Raw genomic sequence first — 22,132 nt, 5'->3', positions numbered from 1 at the left:
AATTGCTCCCGAATACCACTTATTGAAGTACCTATCACCATCCATTTCTATTTAGCTAACCCTTCAATTCCAATGAGGACAAAACTTGTCCAACATCTCCAACATCAGCTGGCTCAGCCGCTATCATCCAAGGAAACCTTGAACATATATGTGCAGTATCTATGGTATGTGCACAATGTGTTGACAAAACACAGGCCTACCTTCCACCACTACCCAGCCCACCAAAACAAGAGGCATTTCACTAGAATGTGTATTAAAAACCCAGTTACCTTAAACGGCAAAGTGGCCATTTTATCCCTATTTGTGCTTTGCATCAGGGATGAACCTCTTTCAGCCCGATGGCTGGATTCCATTTCAGAGAAGCTCTTGGGGGCCGCATTCCAGTGGTGGGTGATGGCAAAAGGGGTGGGCCCAAAATACTAAAAATACCAGCATATTTTAGCTGAAAGCTCTTCCTGCCAGTAGCGAAGCCTTACAAGAGGCATCTCAACCTTTTAGAATGGGGACAAAATTGCACAAAAGCTGGGAAACCACAAAATGATTGGTGGTTCGGGGAAAGAGGGTGGGGCCCTCTGGGGAACCAGGGAAGGTCAGACAGAGAACACAGGTTGGCTGGACTTGGCCCCTGGACCCGAGGTTCTGCATCACTACTACAGGTAAAAGTATCAGAGGCTTGCATTCATTCCAGTGTGGTTCCTTTGAATATATAAGCTAATGTTTCATTTTCTTGAAGGGAAAGTTTAACCTAGCTAATGCAATTCCATCGATCTTAAGCACCATACCTCTTGATCCTACTTCTCACCTGTAGCACTTGCAGAATGGGATGATGTCTTGAAAGCATAATTCTTAAGCTACTGTCCTATTCGCCCCAGCGTATTTGCTCACGTTTTGTTGTGACCTTTTCCTCAAGTGGAAAGGTGTGTGTAAACTTATTGCAGAGTATCATCCTTTCTTGAAACTGGTCATATTATCTCAGAATCTGTCTCAGTTTAAAATAAACATCATAGACACACACACACACGCACACACACACACACACACTTCAGTATTATGCTCTCATTTATAAAAGCCTAAGCATTCAATATCTTGCCTGAAGACACTGATGCTGGTGGTCTTTTTCCATGAATAACAGTGTGGCTGAATTCTTCCTCCATGATCTAGAAGCAAATAGAACAGGTTGTACATATATTTCTGTGCTATATCTTTGCTGAGTAATTAGTGATTGAGGGGTGTCCCACTCAGTTATATTCAAATTGGTAGCTCATTCTGACAATGCAAGGCAAAGGGACACAAACACCTCTTCAGCAGGGGAAAGCAAGCAGTAGCAACATTCCAGTCCTCAGTGAACATCCCCCTAGACCTCAGCATAAGTATGCGTACAATGGGCAGAGTCAAGGGGATGTACTTCCCCCATAGAAGAAAAATGGGGAAAGAAGTGTGATTACCAAGGAGGAAGGATGGCTTATGTTTTTTAATAGGCTTGTGACTCTTTCCTTGGCCACAGCAGACACTCACCTCGGGGGGCAAATATTTCCTTATTTGCTTCTCCAAAACGGCCTTTTTTAAAATGGAGTTGATAGAAGGGCGATCTCTTGGAGAGGTTTTAAACAACTGTGATATTAATGCTCTTAGGTCATATGAATACTTCGTAGATACTGGCATGAAATGGCCTCTGCAGATCTTTAACACGAGTTGGGGAAAGCTGTTGCCTTCAAACTGTCATATTAAAATAGAGTCATAAATGATAAACTGCCAATTTAAGCAGAAACGCTTTTAAAAAATGGTAACACAAAATGAAAGAATAGCCTTTGCTTTCTCTTCGTAACATCCCCAGTTCATCAGGCAAGCTCAGCTTTACTTTCCCTCATTTGTGATGTCCTCTCCTTCCTTGAACCCAAGTATGATATACATCATACAGTTTATCATACAGTTGGAAAATGGCACAAAATACCAATAAGAAGAGTAACAGATTATATGAAAAAGGACGGTGTAAATATACCCTAACACAAATTAGAATCATCACTACAGACAACAGTTAGATTGAAAGAACGGAAAGAAATATACATTCATATTCCATGAACAAGTGTGCCAAAGAGATTCTAGTATGTGTTAATTGGTTTTGATTATACATCAGAAATTACTAGTTTAGAAAGTTTAAAAGAAAACTTTTGACTGAGCATTTCTTCCCATATTATATGTGACCCAGAAAAAAACACCCCTTCTTATATCTATAAAACCTGACATCTCCTTCATAGGCTGCCCAAAATCTGGAAGCCCTGTTCCATGTAAAGTTATGATTCTTACAAAAGCCACTGAATAGCTCCAGTGGACCAATTGCTATTATTAGTAAAAGATTATATTCAATGATGGAAGAATACTCATTCTGTTAATGTACTTACGGGGTGCTTTAAAGTACAGAGCTCATATAACACACAGCCAAGGGACCATATATCCCTATAAAAGAAAGGGGAAAGTAAACTGAATCTAGTAACACAACTCTGCACTCAGTAAACTAATTCATAATTTCCTATCAAAAAATAATACAATTCAGAGAAAGGTTTATACAAGAAGTCTGTTTGCCTAATTTGAGGCTCAATAAAACCAGGAGTGTTTCTGGCCTGAAAGACATAGATTGTAATTGTTATTTAATTGGTTTTAAAACAGCGAGACTTAATTGTAAAGAGACAGCAGGTAATTAATTTATATGGAATTTTGGCTTTATTAATAAAATGTGAAAAAACTCATTTTTCAATGGTGGTTCTGTTTTATTTATTTAACTATTCTAAGCGTGCAAAATGCACTTCATCAATCAGCCATTGGGGCTAAATAGGCTCTGAACTTAGTAAACAGCTATTTCAACTGCAGCAAATATTGTCAATATTTTTGCCTCTAACTGTAACTGCCTTCTCAGGGAAGCAAGTGTGAAGAACTGCCCAGATGCCTTGAAGGCAAAGCTAGCTCACAACACTCCTGCTTATGTCTGCCACCACCTTTCGATTCACCCTAGCTCCTAAGCAAGAGGAATCCATTGTAGCTCCTAAGCAAGAGGGCAGAATCCAAGATCACACAAGTGGACATCCATTCACAAATCAGACTTTCTCCTCCTCTCCTCCTTACTGCAGGCCCTGCACCCTCCCAAAATCTACTCCAAACAGTCCCCCAACCCTCTGGAGTAGATTTTGAAAGTAAGCAGGAAGCTGTAGAGGGGAAGGGAAATTACCCCCTCCCTGTTCTGCTGACAGAAGCACTTCCAGTTAAGAAGTACTTAACTGGATTCCACCCTAATTTTCCACCAGGGAGGGAGCAACTCCCAGCTAACTCCCAGTTACCACTGAGTGGGTTCAGCCTTTCCCTTTCCCTCCCTTTGGTCAAAGCATGTAGCATGAAAGAACAGTCTGCTCATGAAAGAATGAGCCTTTGGTAGTCCAAAGTATCCAGATTCCAAATTAAGAAGCTTTATTAAGATTAAGGGTTAAGATATAGGGGATGACAGGGAAAACAGATAGGTAGCATAAAAACAAACAAAAAAGAGTTTCCCTCTCTAAATAGCCTACACTAGACAATCTTAAAGATAAATCACAAACAAATTTTCCAAGGAGCAAGGACCACTTCTGATGTTCAGCAGATGAAATTTTTCTATGTAGAATAATGCATATTTTTAATCCTAGAACCAGGGGAGGGAGTTGATGGCAGGGAGGACTGTGGAATGGCTATGTGAGCTTGGCAGAGGCAGTCAGCCCTTAAGCATTATATAATTAAATTTCATGCAAAATACATATGATTACATTTTGTAAGAAAACATAGACATGATTTTGCTTACATTTTATAGTCTGGTGGTTTAGCTATCTCATTTCTATGCTTTTTAGCACTGTTTGGTTGCTTTCACTTCCAACCGTTGCCCTCATTTGGTTTTTGCCCAAACTATATCAACCAGGAATAGTCTGAAACTTACGTTTTATTGTTATATGGCCTGTTCTCACAGATTTCAGGTGACAAGTAATATGGTGTTCCCACGCATGTACGTGCAAATTCCATGGTACTAAAGAAAACAGTGATGAGAAACACAGGTTTTAACAAAAAATGTATCTTGCAAATAGGGAAATTGGGCTGAAGGAAGCAACTATATGCATCTAGAGCAGCCTTCCCCAACTTGGTACCCTCCAGATGTTTTGGACTACAACTCCTTGCATCCCTGACCATTAACCATGCTGGCTGGGGATGACGGAAATTGAAGTACAAAACATTTGGAGGGCACCAGGTTGGGACAGGCTGTTCTAGAACTGCCCACAGAAGCGAAACATTAGACTCTAATGATTAATGATAGCTCAGCCCATTATTTTGAGACCCCAAGAACAACCCAGAACACTTTTAATATATTTCTATAAGTGACAGAAAGGCTGTACTCCAGGGGTGGGGAACCTTAGACCCGGGGGCCAAATCTGGCCCTGTGGAGTTTCCCAGAAGGCCATGCCCCCTTCCCCTGGCCCCACCGCCTTTCCCCCAACCACCTATTATTTGGGGTTTCCCAGATTTTGTGCAGTTTTTCCCCTTCTAAAAGGCTGAAATGTTATATCTCCCCTAAGGCTTAGTTACTGGCAGTTAAGAGCTTTATTTATTTATTTATTTATTTATTGCATTTATACCCCGCCTTTCTCCCTCTCGCAAGGAACTCAAGGCGGCTTACATTATCCTCCTCTTCACCGTTGTATCCTCACAACAACAACCCTGTGAGGTAGGTTGGGCTGAGAGTCTGTGACTGGCCCAAAGTCACCCAGTGAGCTTCCATGGCCAAGTGGGGACTAGAACCCGGATCTCCCGGCTCCCAGTCCGTCACTCTCACCACTACACTACACTGGCTCTCTTTAAGCTACAATATGGTGGTATATTTGGTATTTTTTTGTATTTTGACCCCACCCCTTTTGCCTTCACCTCACTTTTGCCTTTGGCCCCAGCCGCTGCTGGAATGCAAAATTTCTCCAAAATTGAATTTGACCCTTTGGCTGAAAGAGGTGCCCCACCCCTGCTGCATTCCAACTGGCAGTGACACCAGAACTCTCTTTCCAAAGCTTAGTCAAAACTGCTCCCAAAGAATAATACTATCAACCACCTGCAACATTACTTGCTTGTACAATGGAAATATAAATTTCCTGATACAATTAGAAAACAATGCAGCTAGGTAGATTAGCAACCAAATACGTGACACAGAGAGGTTTGTCCAAGAAAAAGCTGAGCAGGCCCCTGACAGAGATTCTTTAGGTTGGCTCTGCACTGCTCTATCCTGCCACATACAATGCAATGTTGATTCAGACTGGCTAAAATGAAAACATGTGACAACTGCCCCAATTTACAGGTAAAGTGGTATGTTAAATGGCTGGTGGTGTGTTGAAATAGCCACATTTTGCTGGCCAATACTGAAGCAGTGTGATTGCATAAAATCCTGCTACATAGATTAGTGCAATTGAACAAGGAATACATACAGGTATTGTACCCAGGTTCAGCCACTTGCACTCACAGCCAGTTTTTGTACCAGACACAATAAAAGAGTAGCAGATGAAAAGGCCAGAGAATGGCATGAGGACATGCTACCTCAGTACATACATCAAGATTTCTGAATTTTAAACTGAATATCTGTTCTTTTTCAGACTTGAACCAAGAGATAAGAATTTCTAGTGACACATTACACCTGCAGTTTGAAAAGAAATCTGAGAATGAACTGCAAGCTGAATCAAATTCAACTCAGTGCTGGCCCATGACAAACTCTCAGCGAAACCAGGTATGATGTTCAATGCAACTTTGCATTAAACAAGAACATTTTAAAAGATGCAAATAGCTGCTGCTGGGGGGCGGGGGGGCTGATAATTTTCAGGGCCTAAGCAGGTAAGGAGTGGAGTTTAACTCTTTCCTTCCCTGCTGTGGTTCCAACGAAAATCCCTCCTCTGAAAAAGCTATTTGCCCTGGGAAGAAATCCCCCACTGGTACCAATGGGGGATTTCCTCCCAATGCAAACACATCTGGAGAGCACCAGGCTGGGGAAGACTGTCTTAAAGGAGTGCTTTCCTTTAGTACCCAGGAAAAGGTTACATTCCCCCTCCTTGTCTGCTGCAGCCCAGGTAATTTATCTGCTCCTCTCCCCCACCCCCAGTGGATATTACTATTTGCATTTTCTAATGTTCATATTACATACGAAGACACATTTAACATCGCATCTAGTTTGGCCTTTTGCCAAACTCAAAGTTTTTGCTATTCCAAATTATTAAGAATTATTCAGTTATGGCATATAACAAGAATCTTTCCATACAGTGCACTCTAAATATATTGAGTGATCATTTATATTTCAGTGGTGTTTACTAGGTCCAAAACCACAGCTGCATTAAATTGTATCAAAAACAAATCTACTTGGTGCAGACACAAAGTTTTTTTAAAATAAATATTTGCATTACTGTGTCTTTTGGGTTCTCTATTTCCCTCCCAATATCAGTACAAGACTAAAGATCTTTCTCATGACCTTACTAAAAACCAAAACACCAACATTCCCAAATCCGAAATTGCATTATGAGAGTCTGTTCCAGATTTGCAGGGCTGGTAGTAGCAGGCATGATCCTCTTGAGCCCCTCCCCCCAATGTGTATAGGATCAGGCTGCACAAATAATTCCTCATGGACAGATGCAGCAAAAAGGTGGGGGGGGGAGCATGCATAAAACGCATAGGATATATTTGTCCCTGGACCTATGTTGGTTCTTTGGGTTTAGGGGGCCCATATCTTTGGTCCTATGGGAAGTGCAGGCAGGAGGCATAGTGGTGTGGTTTATATGTGCTCCATCTATTGCTCTGAAATAAAATGTTCATTTAAAGCCAATTCTGTGCATGTTTGGAGTATGCATCTTGACTTGGGCAGGGGGAGGGTGCATTTGCTGCTCTGCTTCAGGCAGCAAAGTGTTTGGGGCAAGCCCTGCAGAATTGATTTAGATAACAAAAGTCTATTTATTTATTATTTATTTATTTATTGCATTTATATCCCGCCTTTTTTCCTCTTGCAAGGAACCCAAGGCGGCTTACATTATCATCCTCCTCTCCATTTTATCCTCACAACAACAACCCTGTGAGGTAGGTTGGGCTGAGAGTGTGTGACTGGCCCAAAGTCACCCAGTGAGCTTCCATGGCCGAGTGGGGACTAGAACCCGGATCTCCCGGCTCCCAGTCCAACACTCTCGCCACTACACCACACTGGCTCTCTAGAGAAGTTAAGTCTAGAGAATTAACTATAGTTAGATCCAAGAAACCACAATCAAACATTATTTTCATCCACTGGCTTGTTAACTAATCAGAATAAAAAAGAGTTTCCCAAGTTCAGACATAATGGGAAACCGATGTATAATCAAAACTGAACGCTTTTAATCTCCTCCCCTCATCAGTGAAGGAGGATGAGAGGCAAGCACACAAGCCCAAAGTTAGCTACTCCTCACTCTCACAGAGATAAACCATGGCTTAGTGTTCATGTTTGTACCAGGCCAACCTTTGTCATTCTCTGGACTTTTCTCTAGCCAGACCAAGTCTGGAACAAAGTCACCTTTTTCAGAGCTAGCAACAACTAAAAGAACAACACGGGGAGTCTGTAAAATTATGCTTACTTGCTCAACATCCTTGCAATCCCAAAGTCTCCAAGTTTTGCAATCATTCCGCTATTGCTGAGAAAAATGTTCTGCAAATCAAGGAAAATAGTATGCCATGGTAAAATGCTAATGGAGACACTATGGCTCAACAGTGGACGAAAAACTACCTCCAAGAATTACCTGTGCTTTTACATCTCTGTGTAGAATCTTCCTATCATGTATATGCTTCAGGCCTAAGGAGATTTGCACAAACCAGCCCAAGATCTATAGACAAAGATAAAATGCCAATACCCTTATAAAGCACAAGCACTGTAATTTCCACAGGAATAGACGACTGAAGATAAAAGAAGAAAAGAAGTTTTTCTTTAAAAAATGTACATTGCCAGTAAGAAATTATTAAAAATACTACATTCCTTATACATTTGAAAAGAATAAAATATAGTCTCCACATCCCTGACTTCCCCTAAGAGCAGGAGGTATGGGCTAAAATTCCGCTCTTGACACATACAGATTCCGCTCCAAAACTTGGCCACACCTGATGTGTGTTCTACAAGGTCAGAGCATACATTTGTGGGTATTCACATCCAGTCAATAACAGAGGCACAGAGGCAATACGAGAAACCAATATGAGATATACCTCCTATCTTCTGTAGTCCTCAATAGGTCCAGCCCAGGGTAGGTCCACCTGCCCCTAACATCCTTATCTTGAAGCCCAAGTTTGCATCCAGGACCCCTGCTTGAGGCTTGGAAACACATTTGAAAGTCTGGGCTGAACCCTACAACGTATGAAGTAATGGGTTCCTCTGGGTACGTGCAGACTTCTTTCCCCTGTTTGACTAACCAAAGCCAGAACCTATACAACCATTTTCAGGCAAACCTCGTTTTAAAAATTAAGCAGGCATAGATTTTACTCCAATTGGAGTCCGCTAGAAAACAAAAGTTGCAAAGTTAGAGGAATACACAATTATGGCTACATGAACGCACTTTGTAAGATCCAAGGAAGGAAAGCAAAGATGTTTTATCGACACTTAACCCTTGGATATTGATTGTTGGTGCAACAGAGCACATACTTCAACCAGCATTAACCACATATTTAATCTGCTATAAAATAACACTGATAAAACAGAGTAAAGCAGACTTCTTCAACCTAGTGGCTTGGCTATGTGGCTAGGGATTACAGGAGTTGTAGTCCAACACATCTGGAGGGTGCCCAATTGTGGAAGGCTGGAGTAGAGGAAACATTCACATATGTATTTATGTATAATACATATTGTAATGATATGTAAGTTATCTGTTTATATTATTAAGGCATAAATTACATTGTAACACAAGAATATATAAAATAACTTGGTAACGAGGATGTTCCTTCTTATCTTTTTTCTGTGATAAATAATTGAAGGGGTGGAAGTGAAGGAAGAGAGTTCTTCAAAATGCAAACCTACCTTGTCCTCATCAAACAGCACTCCACGTTGCATATTTATCCTCTTCATTAGGTCACCTCCGTCACAATATTCCATGATAATATATAATTTATTTTTTTCTACAATAAAATACATTGAGTTTTGAATACACCTTTGAATTATAAATACAGCAGTTAAATGCTTTCACTGCAGCTCATACAGCAATAGCAAACTTAACCAAAACAATAAGCGGGCGTATTGCTTATTTTCAAAACATCTCACCCGTTTCACTATTAAAGAACACTCAAAACGATATACAGTTTAATGTTTATACTCAAGACTCCTTCTACAAACTGTGCAAACTAATCTGTTGTGGAAAGGTGGTCTCATCTACAGAATTTCCGGTCTCACAGGCCTTCAGCACCAAAGACACGCCTTCTATGACGGACAGATTAAGCACCAGCTATCTCCAATAAACGAAGACCTCGAGAGATTACTCATGCCTTGACTCCCACCGAGGATAGCCAGATGCACAGATGGACACAAGCTGCACCTGCTGAAATTCCCTTTCTGGCGCAACTATTAAAGGTGCAGCAACCCTGTCCTCTTTCGCATCTGGCCACCCCACCCCCATTCTAGGTATCCACGGCATTAAGATAACCAGAAGCAAAAGAAGGGAATGGGACTCCTCTGCCTTTCAGACTTGTGAGAAAGAGGAAATTTCACAAAGAGCAACTTTCTGTAGTGCCGCATGAGAAGCCAGCCAAACCGTCTCCTCCTACACAATGATTAGCAGTATAGGTGGCACGCTGTGCTCCTTTGCATCCAGTCTCCCTCAAAGGATTCAAATCAATTATTCTCAGATATTCTACGTCTCACTAAACAGAATTGATCAAGAAATCTTTTAAAAACAAAAGAACCGCCACAGATAAGAAGAGACCTTGAAGGGAAGTGTAGAAGGCAACTATATTAGGGTGCTTCATCCTGGCCAGAAGACTGACTTCTTTCTGAGATGATTCTTTTTCTTTCCTTGGCATCTAAATTAGTTTAGAAAAAAGGCAGTAAAATATGTTATTGTTACTGAAGTGGCTATTATACTAAATACCACAACAGTGATGAAAGAATCCTATGTACCACCTAGAGAAGCCTTCCCCAACCTGGAGCCCTGCATCTAGGTTATACTATAAATCCCAACATCCCCTAGGGATGATGGGAGTTGTTGTCCAACACAGCTGGAGGGCACCAGGTTGGGGAGAGATGATCTAGAGCGTTATATATATTGAATTCAACTGTAATGTCTGGCAGTATACCTTAAGTTACCTTGAAGGCTACCCTGACCTCCTTGGAGAAAGACAAATATGAACATGTTATTTATTTATTTATTTAATCTAGAAATCGCACTGTCCACTTGCCAAGCACCCAGGGTGACATAAAGTACCATCAAAGTGTATCATAAAAACCAAGAAACACAGCAGCAAGAACCATACCATACAATAAAATTTGACAGCAGCATTCAAAATAAAGAGTGACCTGAATCGTGGCCACAGAATTACATTTCCTTAAGAAATAATAAAAGATTGGGCTTTTTCTTTTCTTTTCTAACAATGTAATTTCAACCTGTTGTCCCTGTTGATTCCCCTTGATCTCTCAGTGGTTTTCAATACCATCAACCATGGTAACTTTGTGGGGCGACTGTCTGAGCTGGGAGTGGGAGTGCATTGCGGTGCTTTTGTTCCTATTAGGATGGTGATGCTCAGGGATTACTGCTTGGCCTCATGGATTCTCATGAAAGGGGTCCTGCAGGGTTGGTTTTGTTCCCCATGCTATTTAACATCTACATGAAACCTTTCTGGAGTGTATTAACATCAGTATGCTGATGACACGCAGCTCTGTTTCTCCTTTTCATCCTCATCTGGTGAGACTGTGGACGTGCTGAATCAATGCCTGGTTATGACAATGGACTGGATGAGGGCTAATAAACTGAAATTCAGTCCAGACAAGACCAAGATGCTGCTAGTTGGTGGTTCTTCTGGACAGATGAATGGCCAGCCTAATTTTCCACAGCAGCTGTTAACTAGTCACATTAATTTTCAAGGACACAGTCAGTGTCCAACTTACAAATTTTGCTCTTTCACTTCATTTTTCCTGTCACCACCAACTTAAAGTTAGAACATTCTTCTACTGAGGCCAAGGGCTAATGCCCGTGAGAAAACCCAGATTTTTAAAGAAAAACATGCAGCAACAAATAATCAGTGAGCCTATTCCTCATCACAAGTTAGTCGTAGTTGTAACATGAGCATGACCTTGAGAATAAATGGAGGGGAAGAAAAGGGAGGAGGAGGCCAAATTAGTTGTATATCAATCTTGTTTCAAATTCCAAAGACACTGAATGACAAAGCAAAGGAGACACTTAATAAAAGTAGTTCTGTTTTCCTACTAATCAGGGTCAGAAAAAAAAGCAGGGGGGGGAGTCAAGCCAGGTTTCTATACTCCACTAGCAGTTCGTCTTTCAGCCTGACTGAGCAGCTTTTCCCTTTCCCTTTGTTTTGGCTGGCTAAAAACACAAGTCGAAGAAGGCAGATTCCAAAAGCAAACCCAAGGTTTGCTTTTGGGATGTAAGATTTATTTACAAGTTCCATGCAGGTTGACCAGCTTCCACTCACTCCTTCTGAAGTAGGTTAGGCAGCTCATCTAGATATTAGCTTCTGGCATTTCTGAAATATTGCTTCCAAGTCTCATAGGCTTTTCTGAGGTGAACAAGTTACTACATACAACTGTTTCCCCTTTCGCTGTTGAGCACTGCTACAAGTTCTGTTACTTTTATATTATATTACTTTTATAATTGTTCATGAAAATGGCTGCTCAGTGTGTAGAACCAATGAGCTGGCTATAGGTAGAGGTGCTCCTGAGGAATAAGCCACACGTGGTCATAGTGGGTAAGACTGTGTGCCTGCTCAGTCTGTTTTTGTTGGATGAATGGTGTTTAGCCTGTTCTAGATCAGGGTGCACTCCCCCTGAAGGTGCAGGTTCGTAGCTTGGGGGTTCTCCTGGGACCATCACTGTCACTTGAGGCTCAGGTAGCCTCAGTGGCGTAGAATATTTCTATCAGCTTCAGCTGGCAGCCCATCTACACCCCTATCTGGACAGAGATAACCCGGCTTCAGTATTCTATGCTCTCGCAATATCCGACAACAACAACAACAACCAACAACAACTATTATTATTATTATTGCAATGCACCTATGGGGCTTTTAAGATGATTTGGAAACTGTCAGTTGTGCAAAATGTGGCAACCAGACTGATAACAGAGTCCAGAATATCTGAGCATATAACACGCATTCTGGCCAGCCTGCACTGGCTACGTATACGTTTCCGAACCCAATTCAAAGTGCGGGTTTTAACCTATAAAACCTTAAACATATCAGGACCACTTTATTTATATTGAATATTTAAATAGCTGAGTTTTTGTTATTGCATATTTTTCTTTTCATATATTTAAAACCAACCCAAGATTAGACTACATCTGATTTACTATGCCAGCCTTCCCCCACCTGGTGCCCTCCAGGACTATAATTCCGAGTTTTCCTGACCATTAGCCATGCTGATGAGAGCTGAAGTTCAAAACATCTGGAGGGCACCAGGTTGGGGAAGGCTGCTGCAGTATGCCATGGCATGGGTCACAAGTATAGTTGCTATGACCCGCTACTCTAAAAGGTAAGCAAATGTATGACTGAAAAACAATGGTAGTTTACCTTTGCTAAATTGATCTCCTTGATAACGCATTGTTGATTATCCCCCTTGCCTTTGGCTAAGAATACTTTGCCAAAGGATCCTTCCCCAATCATGTTAATTATTTCATACTTATCCATAGTTTTGTTTTAGAGAAATGTCTGAAAAACAAAAGATTATAGCAATGAATATTTAAAGTATAAAAACTCTTAGAACTTCTTTGTATCGCACTGTAAACAAGCCACTGGTTGTTGCTGTTTCAAAAAATTAACCCACCCCACAGGAAGCTGTTCAGTAACCACCCACCGTGGGTTGGTGTGTCATGTGAACCCAGTCATTCTTCCTTCACATGTAGAAAAGAACACTTGGAAAACTCAACTTGTTACCAGTGACTTTGGAAGTCTCTTCCACAAAAATCAAAGAAACTGGGTTGGGTCTTTAAATCAAAGAATTCACAAGGTGAGAAGCCCTTCAAATGTTTAGACTGCTGAAAGAGCTTCAGTCATGGCCAAAGTTACTGACCAAGTTACTTGAAGGGCCGCCTTCAGCTTTATCAGCCTGCCCACACTTTAAGATCAGAAAGGCCCTGCTCATTTGCCCACCTGTGACAGCAGTCAGGTGGGTGACCACACATGAGACGGCCTTCTCTGTGGCCCCACACCTTTGGAACAAGCTGCCATCGGAGGTCCGCCATGCTCTGTCATTGCAGACTTTTAAGAAGGCCTTGAAAACATTATTTTGCCTTGGCCTTCTCTTGATATGACCGCTATTGTTGCTGTTACTGCTGTTAACATCGTAGCCGGTTTTATTGGTGGCTTTTGTTGTTGTTTTATTGTTTTTATGGTTTTATCACTTTTAATATTTTAACTGTTTTTATGTATTTTATTGCTGTAACCTGGCTTGGGAGGGCTTCTGCCCTGAAAGGCGGCCAATAAATATTTTAAATAAATAAATAACCCTAACCCTATCCCAGTTGCGAGTGAAGCAGTTATGAATACAGAATTGGGGAAAATTATCATTATTTAAAATTAATTAGCATGACCTTGACTGTGGGATCTCTACCCATTGTGTGCAAGTGGGAAAGACCGCTTTGACTCACAAGCAGAGGACCAAAGGACTCTCCCTATTCCCTATCTGTGTGAAAGAGACATAAACTGGAGTACACATGGATATTGTTCTGACCATGATTTGAGGGCACACGATGCAGTCACCTGTTGAAACTGATGAGCAGATCTGTTTGGTCAGTGCCTGCATGGGAGATGACTCGGGAATCCCATATACACTACCCTAAGTTCCATGAGGGAGGAAAGTCTAGGCCAGCCTTCCCCAACCTGGTATCCTCCAGATGTTTTGGACTACAACTCCCAGGATTCCTAACCAGTGGCCATGCTGGCTAGGGCTGACAGGAGTTGAAAACATGTGGAGGGCACCAGATTGGGGGAGGCTAATCATGATATAGCTGTACAAAATAACGTAAATGATAAAAATGTGAGTAAACAGAGGGCGTGTGTGTGTTTGTGTGTCCCACATACACAGGCAAGCTAGGCGTCTGCAGTTATTCAAGATCCTGATTCAGGAGGGTCTGTCGTCACTTAATGCAGCTCTAGAAGGTGGTGGGATTTTGTTTCCCTTCCCACCTTTTTAAGTATTGGTTATAAATAAAGGGTAATTTGCCAGCAGCATGAATACACCTTAGAGAATGCGAATTCATGACAGGGGTGGGTGGCAGTTGTAGTACTGTTTTCTATTGATCTTTTTTTTAAAAAAAATATTTCCGTTACTTATTTTTGTTGCAGCTGTAGTTTATTATTTCAGTAGTGATTTTAAAAGTTTGACATGTAAACCACTTAAAAGATTGTGTTCTATGAAGAGGTATACAAATACAATATTATTGTTATAAAGGCAGGAATTATAAATTATTATAAATAATACAAATATTCTTCAGAAAGAAAGAAGAAATTAGGTGGAGGGCTACAGCATACAAGGAGGTGGTCTCAGGCGCGTGAGACCCCCCGCCCAGGGCTGAGCACATCATCATTCGCTGCCTCTTGCCCTGAGGCGGCTCCCTAAGCGGGATTCTCGCTGAGCGGGATTCACCTGGGAGTAAGCCCCGTTGAACAGAGTGGGGCTTCCTTCCGAGTAAACGCGCACAAATTTGTGCTGACAGACCGTTATAGGGCCCCCCCGGGAGGGGAACCGACAGGGGCGTTCCTACTTTGCGCGACCCCTCCCCCACCGTTCCCGCTTACGAAGGGGGAGAAAAGCTCCTTTCCCTCTCAGCCCCGCCCTCTCCGCGCCGTTGCCAAGGCGATGGAGAGGACGCGCGCGCTGATTCTCCGGTCCTCCCTACCTCTCTCCGTGTCGCCGACTGCTGGGTAGACCTGCTGCGCGTGAGGTCGCAGGCTGAGACGACAGCAGCCGTTGCTCGGGCGACCTGGGCTTGGTCAGCCGAAAGAGACGGCCCTAGCTGCACCCCACCACACACAGCCAGGGCGACGGGGGCGTGCCTTCTTCGCGTCCCGCCCCCGATTTGGGTCACGGGCCCGCATGCCTCAGCCCCAACACCCCCAGGGTTAACGTAGTATTCTCTGCACCCTAAAGGGTTAACCGGTCGAAAGCAAGGGCGTTTGAATTTAGGGTGGGCGCCTCAGCCGGGTACAGAAGAAACGTCGAGAGACAGAAGCGGTGGGGAAAGTTTCACAGGCGTACAACCTGCAGGCAAAGATATAACCTCAGGGCCAGTTAAATAGACACGGTGGAGAACCTAGCATCCCTTACAATCCACTACTTTTAAGTAAATGAACTGAAGTCACATTTCGGTGAAGTTTTCACATACAGCAGGGGTAGGGGCTACATAGGCAGGGTGACTTGCTTGCAATCCTATGCATGTTTAGACAGAAAAAAGTCCTACAACTTCCAGCATTCCCCAGCCATCACTGCTGGGAGTTGTAGGGCTTTTTTCTGTCTAAACATGCATAGGGTTGGGCCTTAACAGTACAACCCTATACATGCATGTCTACTTGCATGTGAACCTCAGTGAGTTAAATTGGATTTACTGCCAGGTAAATGTACAGGATTGCAATCTAAAAGCTGCTTTTATTTTGCCTTTAGCTTTTAACCAATTGCATAATCAAATATGTTCACATATATTGCAAAAGCTCAAGGGGTCTTTCTGAGCAATCCGAAAAAAGCGGGTCAGTCTGTTGCAGCAAAAAGAAGAGTGTCTTCGGGCATATTAGGAAATAAAAGCCACAAGTACTTAGAAGTTAAGTGCCCTGAAAGCTAAAATTGCTTTTACCAGCTTATGCTTTCAGTTAATGGGAACCAGGGTGTCATATGAAAACTGGTTATGCATTTTTGTTGTGCCAGTATAACGGAATGAATTGCTACTTATACAAACAAATTTGAAAGGATTTTGTTTTTAATAGTAGGAGTGCGCAATCCTGTTTGGAGGCAGCCGTCTATCTAATGCAGGGCAGGAGAAGAGCGGAGGGGATCATCCCCTCTGTGCTTCAGCCACCCTGTCTTTGCAGCTAGACAGCCAGTTTTGGCTGTCTAGCTGCAGGAAGGCAGAGCGGGGGAAGCGGCTGCTGGATGACACATAGGATGCATTGTACCTGCATTTCCACCTTCCCTGCCTCGGAACGCCCCCAGGAATGCCCCGTTTTCACTGCTCCACGCTCCTCTTCTGAGTGCCGAGCGCGGGGCCTTTCCGAGCTGCCTGCAAGGCAGCGCGGGGGTGGGGGAGGGTCAGTTCTCAGGGAACCAACCTTGGAGCATGAGCTCCGAGGTCGGTTTCCAGAAACTGATGTATTCTACGGCCGTCTAGCTGCTGACTAGTGGCCACAGGATTGCTCCCTTGGTCAGATTTATATCCCACCTTCTGTTGACTTGCTCGAGGCAGATAAATAGTTTTATCTAATAATGATTTTGTTATTTATCTAAAGTATTTTTATCCCACTCATCAGCTACAAAACGCTCCTGGAGCGGCTTACAGTAAACAAGATAGACAATTGCAACAATTCAGTACAGAATCATAACAAACACAGAAACCATCATATGCATCATATGCATTTCTTGAAGAAAAACTGGAGAGTTGGATTTTGGGTCACCTAAACGTCTTTGAGTGGCAATAGCAGTGATAGAAAATGGAGGGTGGGGTTTTGTAATAACTCTGACTGCTTGAAATTTGCTCATTCATATCAGATTAAATTTAACACAATAATTCAACTGTTTGCATTTTTAATAGGAACATCTGTAGCTATTTTAAAAAGCGGGATGGAGGGAACAATCCTGTGGCTCCTAGATAGCATCTGAGGGGCCATAGGTTAGTTCAGATTCTCCCCGACTCCACTCACAGCTGGTACAGAAAGAACTGCACTGGCTGGCCTCTGAAGTCAGGAATTTGACCTTGGAGAGGGGGAAAGGGGGGCAGGGAAGAGACTGGAGAGGCCAGGATATGAGCTATCCTGAGCTTCTGCTAGCCTCCTTCCCTCTCCCTCTGAAATGCCTTTGCTAGACAGGCTGAAAAAGCCGCCTAGCAAAAAATGCAGGATGGGAAGACAAGGAGGCAAAGATCGCCTCCACCACTCCTCCTACCCTGCATTGGATGCTTGTAAGCCTCTGAGTTCAGGGGCTTATAATCATCAAGAGAGCAGTCGATTGTGCCCTTAATTTATTACAAAGCCAATAATAGCGGCTTACTGTACCTTTAGTATACTAATGATACTGATATTATGTGTTATTTCTATATTGTTACTGATTTATGAATGCCTTCGTATAAGAAATGCACACTTCACTACTTTTAGGAAGAATGTTCAAGAAGCAAGTTCACATTTGTTCCTAAAGCGCTATGATTTTTGCCAAAGGATCACCAAAGATCAGTTTAGTCAATACACGTTTGTTGTTTGTCCAAAGAATTTCACCTGGAATCACTGTATGGGCATTAGTACACTTAAATTGTTCCCCAAAGTTTTTGCATCGACGCTGAATTATCTTGTAAGTGAATTTGTTCAGTTGTATTATTCATTTATTCAATCACTCCATTTTGGTCATCCTTTTCAGTTCAGAAATCCAGTCTGGATCATCTTCCGCTTCAAAATCCCTATAAAAAGATAGCAAAAGAGTCAAGTTTCAATATACTAATTAAACATATAATAATAATTAAAAAAAATTAGGACCACAGAAATGGAAACACTTTCTTGTAGGAACTCCCAGGACCTAAAGCAGCCATGTGAGATATTTTCCCCATAAAAGCAGTCCTGTAGATTCTACAGTTTTCCTGGACAATTTGTTCTGCTGTCCAACAATTTTAGAATCAAAAAGATTTTTTCTAGATATCCCATTAAGGGAGCAATCCTATGGCCACTAGACACTGTCTAGAGGTCCATAGGATTTTTCAGTTTCTGGGAACCGATGTCAGAGCCAGGGCTCTGAACGCAGTTCCCAGAAACCATGCTCCCTGACCCTCTGTTGCCCCCCTCATAGGCGGTGTGGTTCTCTCCACGCTGACTACATCTCCATGCTCAGAAACGGACCACAAAGATGGGGAAAAGGGGGCGGTACCGGGGGGCAGGGACAAGACCATGGAAGCTGGGTTACGCCACTCAGCCTCCTTCCCTTTCCCTCCCTGAAGCCACAGCTAGACAGCTGAAATCGGCCATCTAGACAAAAATGCAGGGTGGCTGGAGCACAGAAGAGAGGATCCTCTATGTGCTACAGCCACCCTGCATAGGATAGTCGGCAGCCTCCAATTTCAGAGGCTGGCAACTCTCCAGATAGGACTGCGCCCTAAAGCTATTTCAAGTCAATGTGTACATGTTGCTTCTTTTTCATGGCCAGTTAACTTAATAAGCACTTGGAGTAGGGAACTTTCTCCTCCTCACGGCAATGTTTTAGATATTTGAAATGAATGTTTATGTCCTCCTCGTTTAACCTCCATAGCTGCTTTCTTCAGAAACTCTCGTGTGTCACACATCAGCTTTATTATTCTGTTCTTTATAGTCTTCAGTATCTGTTTGTAGATATTGGGCACAACCTACAAATGGCTGATACTTCTCTCTGCCAGTGCCAGCACTGGTATCTGAGCCTCAGGCACCTGGGTTCCAGAGACCATATGGGCCAGAGGCCATGTAACAACCATAGCTTTATATGGCCCATATGCTTCTATATACAGACAGCAGTGTTTTCCCAAACTTATGTTCAGTTGTAGCACTACACATTGCACTCAAGACCACTCATGGAGGTTGCCACATTTCCGAGGGGCTTATCCGAGTGTAAAGGAGGCTGCAGTTAGAAGGGTGGGAGGAATCTAGAGCCCTACATGTAGAAGTTCTTCCACATGACACTTCTTAATACTGTAGTGGCTTCAAGAGTGATAATGCAATTAAATGAAACTATAGGATTAAATCCAGCATCAAGAAAATTGACTTCCCTTGTAGCCTCCTGCACACCTCCTAAATCTGCTCCAGAAGGTCCCCCAAGCCTCCAGAGCAGATTTTTTTTTTTTTTGGGGGGGGGGTGCACAGGGGCCTCCAGTGGGGAAGGGGAAACCATTCCGCCAGTGGTTTCATTCCGCTGGTGGATGATTTAGGGAATTACTTTGAAGCAGTTGCTCAAAACCAGAACTCCAAGAATAATGTTTTCAAGCATTTGAACATACGTGTCTTCCTCATCTGATCTAGGTTCAAGTCTCTCTTGATCCTCCATAACAGTTTCACCATCTGGTTCATCGGATGCTTTGATTTCTTCAGTAAGTGGTCCTCTCAATAGGTCATCTGAGGCTTTAATATTAGCAAAGTAAAAACAGAAACATTCAGGGTTTTCTCTCACCAAAGATTAAACAATAAGAGCTTCAATGTAAAATTCAATATAAAGACAATGTACTTTGTTCCATCGCTGCTCATTCTTCATTTTCTGTTTTTCTCATGTAAAAGACTGCGATCTATTAAGAGGTACAAGCTTTTCTGTCAGTGATCTAGAAACCCCTGCTGCTGTACTCTTTAAATCCTAACCTTCCATAGGAATATGAAAAAGACACATTGAGTTATGAATAATATAATTTTTTTCTATTCTAATGGAAATGGTATTAACATTTAAAGCCCTAAATGGCTTGGGGCCAGGATATTTGAAGGATCATCTCCTTTCATATGTACCTGCCCAGACGTTACGATCATCTTCAGTGGTCCTTTTCTGGGAGCCCCTGCCAAAGGAAGTGAGGTGGGTGGTTACTAGGAAGAGGGCCTTTTCTGCCGTGGCTCCCTGGTTGTGGAATGAGCTCCCTAGAGAGGTTTGCCTGGCGCCTACATTGTACTCTTTCCAGTGTCAGGTGAAGACTTTTTTATTTTCCCAGGAATTTTAGCATTCTAGTCTTTTAGCTCTGCTGTTTTAAATTTATTACTGTATTTTAAATCTCTGCATTGCTGCTACATTTTATGCTGGTTGTACTTTTATACTGTAGTTTTAATGCTTTTATATTTTATATTGTTTTTATGCTGGACTCATGGTTTTAATTTTTGTGAACCACCCAGAGAGCTTTGGCTATTGGGTGGTATAGAAATGTAATTAATAAATAATAATAAATTGTTACATATGACTTCTGTATTGCTATAATTGTCATCTAAGTTCTGAACAACTATGAAAAATGGAACACAGTCCTCAGAGGTCTCAACAAAGTAAGTATCACATCACTAGGCAATACCACTATATTGAATTTACTGTCCAAATGTTTTATACAAAATAATCAACTTCAGCTGTGCTGAATTCATGTAGATGAATTTGGTCTAAAAGGGCAAAGGGGAGTGGAACTCCCACCCATCCTCCCCCGACAAAGAGTGGTGTTTTGTGCTGTCAAAAGCGCCAACCACACCTGTTCGGCAGGTGCAAGCTTGTAGATCCTTGCACATAGCAGCGTTCACACAGCCCCCTTCAGTGTTCAAAGTTTTATGGATTAGCGCCTTTATATGCCATGTATCTTATATACAGTGTCAGACTCTGGCTATGTGATTTACCTGCTTTACAGATGGTGTATGTTTTAAAAGCTAAGCTAATATCAGCATTGTGAAGAATATTCATCAAGGTTTCAGGCGGTTCCTTGGTCCATTGCTTACGCGTTATATTTTCATCATATTTTCTCACATGCCCACCTAGTTACAAGAACAATAAACATTAAATTGCTGGAACAGGTACCCATATAAATTCACCATAAGTAAAACTAATGATTTAGAAAAAATACCTAAGAGTAGCTTGTGCTAATTTGTGCCAGGAACCAAGCAAAAAAAGTGTGTGTATAAACTTACTATTTTCTTAGTCCGCTTTGTGCAAATTGGGTTGTTGTCCATGAAATCTCATGTCACAATAAATCATTTAGTTTTTAAAGTATAGAACAGCATACTGGCTATAATCCAACATGGAGATAGGCATGCTTACACCAACTAATGGGGTTAACCACAGTTAAGTCTGTGATGGATTATGATTAAACCACTTTGTTTAATAATTTAGGTACATTTAATAAAATAAATGCAATACTGAGCCTGTTTACCTTCTGGAACAAACTACGCTTTCATTGATCCATTGCTGTTCACAGTTTAGTATGTTTAAAATCAAAGTGCTTGTCAGTGATCCTAGCAAAAGCCTTGTAAAGGACATCAGAACCAGATCCAGGAAGCAGTGAGACCTAGGTTAAAATCCTTGTTCATCCACAAAGCCTACTGGGTGATCCTGGGGCAGTTAATACTTCTTAGCCTCACCTACCTTACAGGGTGGAGACCATGTATGCTATTCTGAGCTTCTTGGACAAAGCTCAGAATAGCATAGATGGTAATCGATATATTAATGCTATTTCTGTTCCACAGTGTGGAAAATGAAATTTTATACAGCTAAGTAGCAACAGATTACATTTTTATTGCCGCTGTTCAATAGCAAGGGTTTGACAAATCTATAGATTTTAATGGGCCCAAGCACAACTGAGCCTTTGCAGGTTAGTGCTTAACTTTCATGACACTACTAGTAAGATACTTATTTTTGCTGTGAAATAACCAAGATAAATCACCATTAGGGCCTAATGAAATTGTGACAGATCTCTCAATGAACTCCAATTCCGCAACCTCACACTTTATCCACCCCTTAAATCATGACCTAACAAATAGCATTTCTTGAGAAATAAGAGTGTCCATCCACTGGCTTCCCCTTCATGGATCACTGCCTTGTTGTGGCGAAGGGGCTTGCGTAACTCAGTGAAGCCATAAGCTATGCCGTGCAGGGCCACCCAAGACGGACAGGTCATGGCAGAGAGTTCTGACAAAATGTGGTCCACTACAGAAGGAAATGGCAACCCACTCCAGTATCCTTGCCAAGAAAACCCCATGGAACGTATCACAAGGCTAAAAGAGATGA

At 42.1% G+C, this 22,132-nt stretch overlaps 2 protein-coding genes across 9 annotated transcripts in view; both read right to left on the bottom strand.

The window, feature by feature from the left end:
• LOC146359042 (serine/threonine-protein kinase Nek5-like) overlaps nt 1-15,236 on the bottom strand; it is a 30,205-nt gene extending 14,969 nt beyond the window's left edge. The window contains exons 1-10 of the mRNA XM_084826442.1: nt 15,090-15,236; nt 12,763-12,900; nt 9,951-10,047; nt 9,053-9,150; nt 7,791-7,874; nt 7,629-7,699; nt 3,953-4,039; nt 2,400-2,454; nt 1,516-1,716; nt 1,091-1,157 (exon numbers count right to left, since the gene is read on the bottom strand). Of these exons, the coding sequence (XP_084682568.1) occupies nt 1,091-1,157; nt 1,516-1,716; nt 2,400-2,454; nt 3,953-4,039; nt 7,629-7,699; nt 7,791-7,874; nt 9,053-9,150; nt 9,951-10,047; nt 12,763-12,879 (877 nt within the window). The 5' untranslated portion in view covers nt 12,880-12,900; nt 15,090-15,236. The remainder of the gene's footprint in view (nt 1-1,090; nt 1,158-1,515; nt 1,717-2,399; nt 2,455-3,952; nt 4,040-7,628; nt 7,700-7,790; nt 7,875-9,052; nt 9,151-9,950; nt 10,048-12,762; nt 12,901-15,089) is intronic.
• The window catches only part of LOC146359041 (serine/threonine-protein kinase Nek3-like), a 37,363-nt gene continuing 30,455 nt past the window's right edge, over nt 15,225-22,132 (bottom strand). For 5 of the 8 annotated variants that reach the window (XM_084826451.1, XM_084826449.1, XM_084826452.1 and 2 more), the window contains 3 exons: nt 20,749-20,883; nt 19,401-19,521; nt 15,225-17,843 (listed from right to left, as the gene is read on the bottom strand). In XM_084826451.1, the coding sequence (XP_084682577.1) occupies nt 17,777-17,843; nt 19,401-19,521; nt 20,749-20,883 (323 nt within the window). In that variant the 3' untranslated portion in view covers nt 15,225-17,776. Of the gene's footprint in view, nt 17,844-19,400; nt 19,522-19,819; nt 19,941-20,748; nt 20,884-22,132 lie in introns of those variants that run through there. The other 3 variants (XR_014786527.1, XM_084826454.1, XM_084826453.1) reach the window with 3 other exon arrangements.

This window comes from Heloderma suspectum, chromosome 1, assembly GCF_057233095.1.
Source record: "Heloderma suspectum isolate Gila_16-S chromosome 1, 16-S_ref, whole genome shotgun sequence".
NCBI classification, from domain to species: Eukaryota; Metazoa; Chordata; class Lepidosauria; order Squamata; family Helodermatidae; genus Heloderma; species Heloderma suspectum.
The sequence above is the reverse complement of the archived record's forward strand: the minus strand, read 5'-3'. Positions and strand labels throughout refer to the sequence as shown.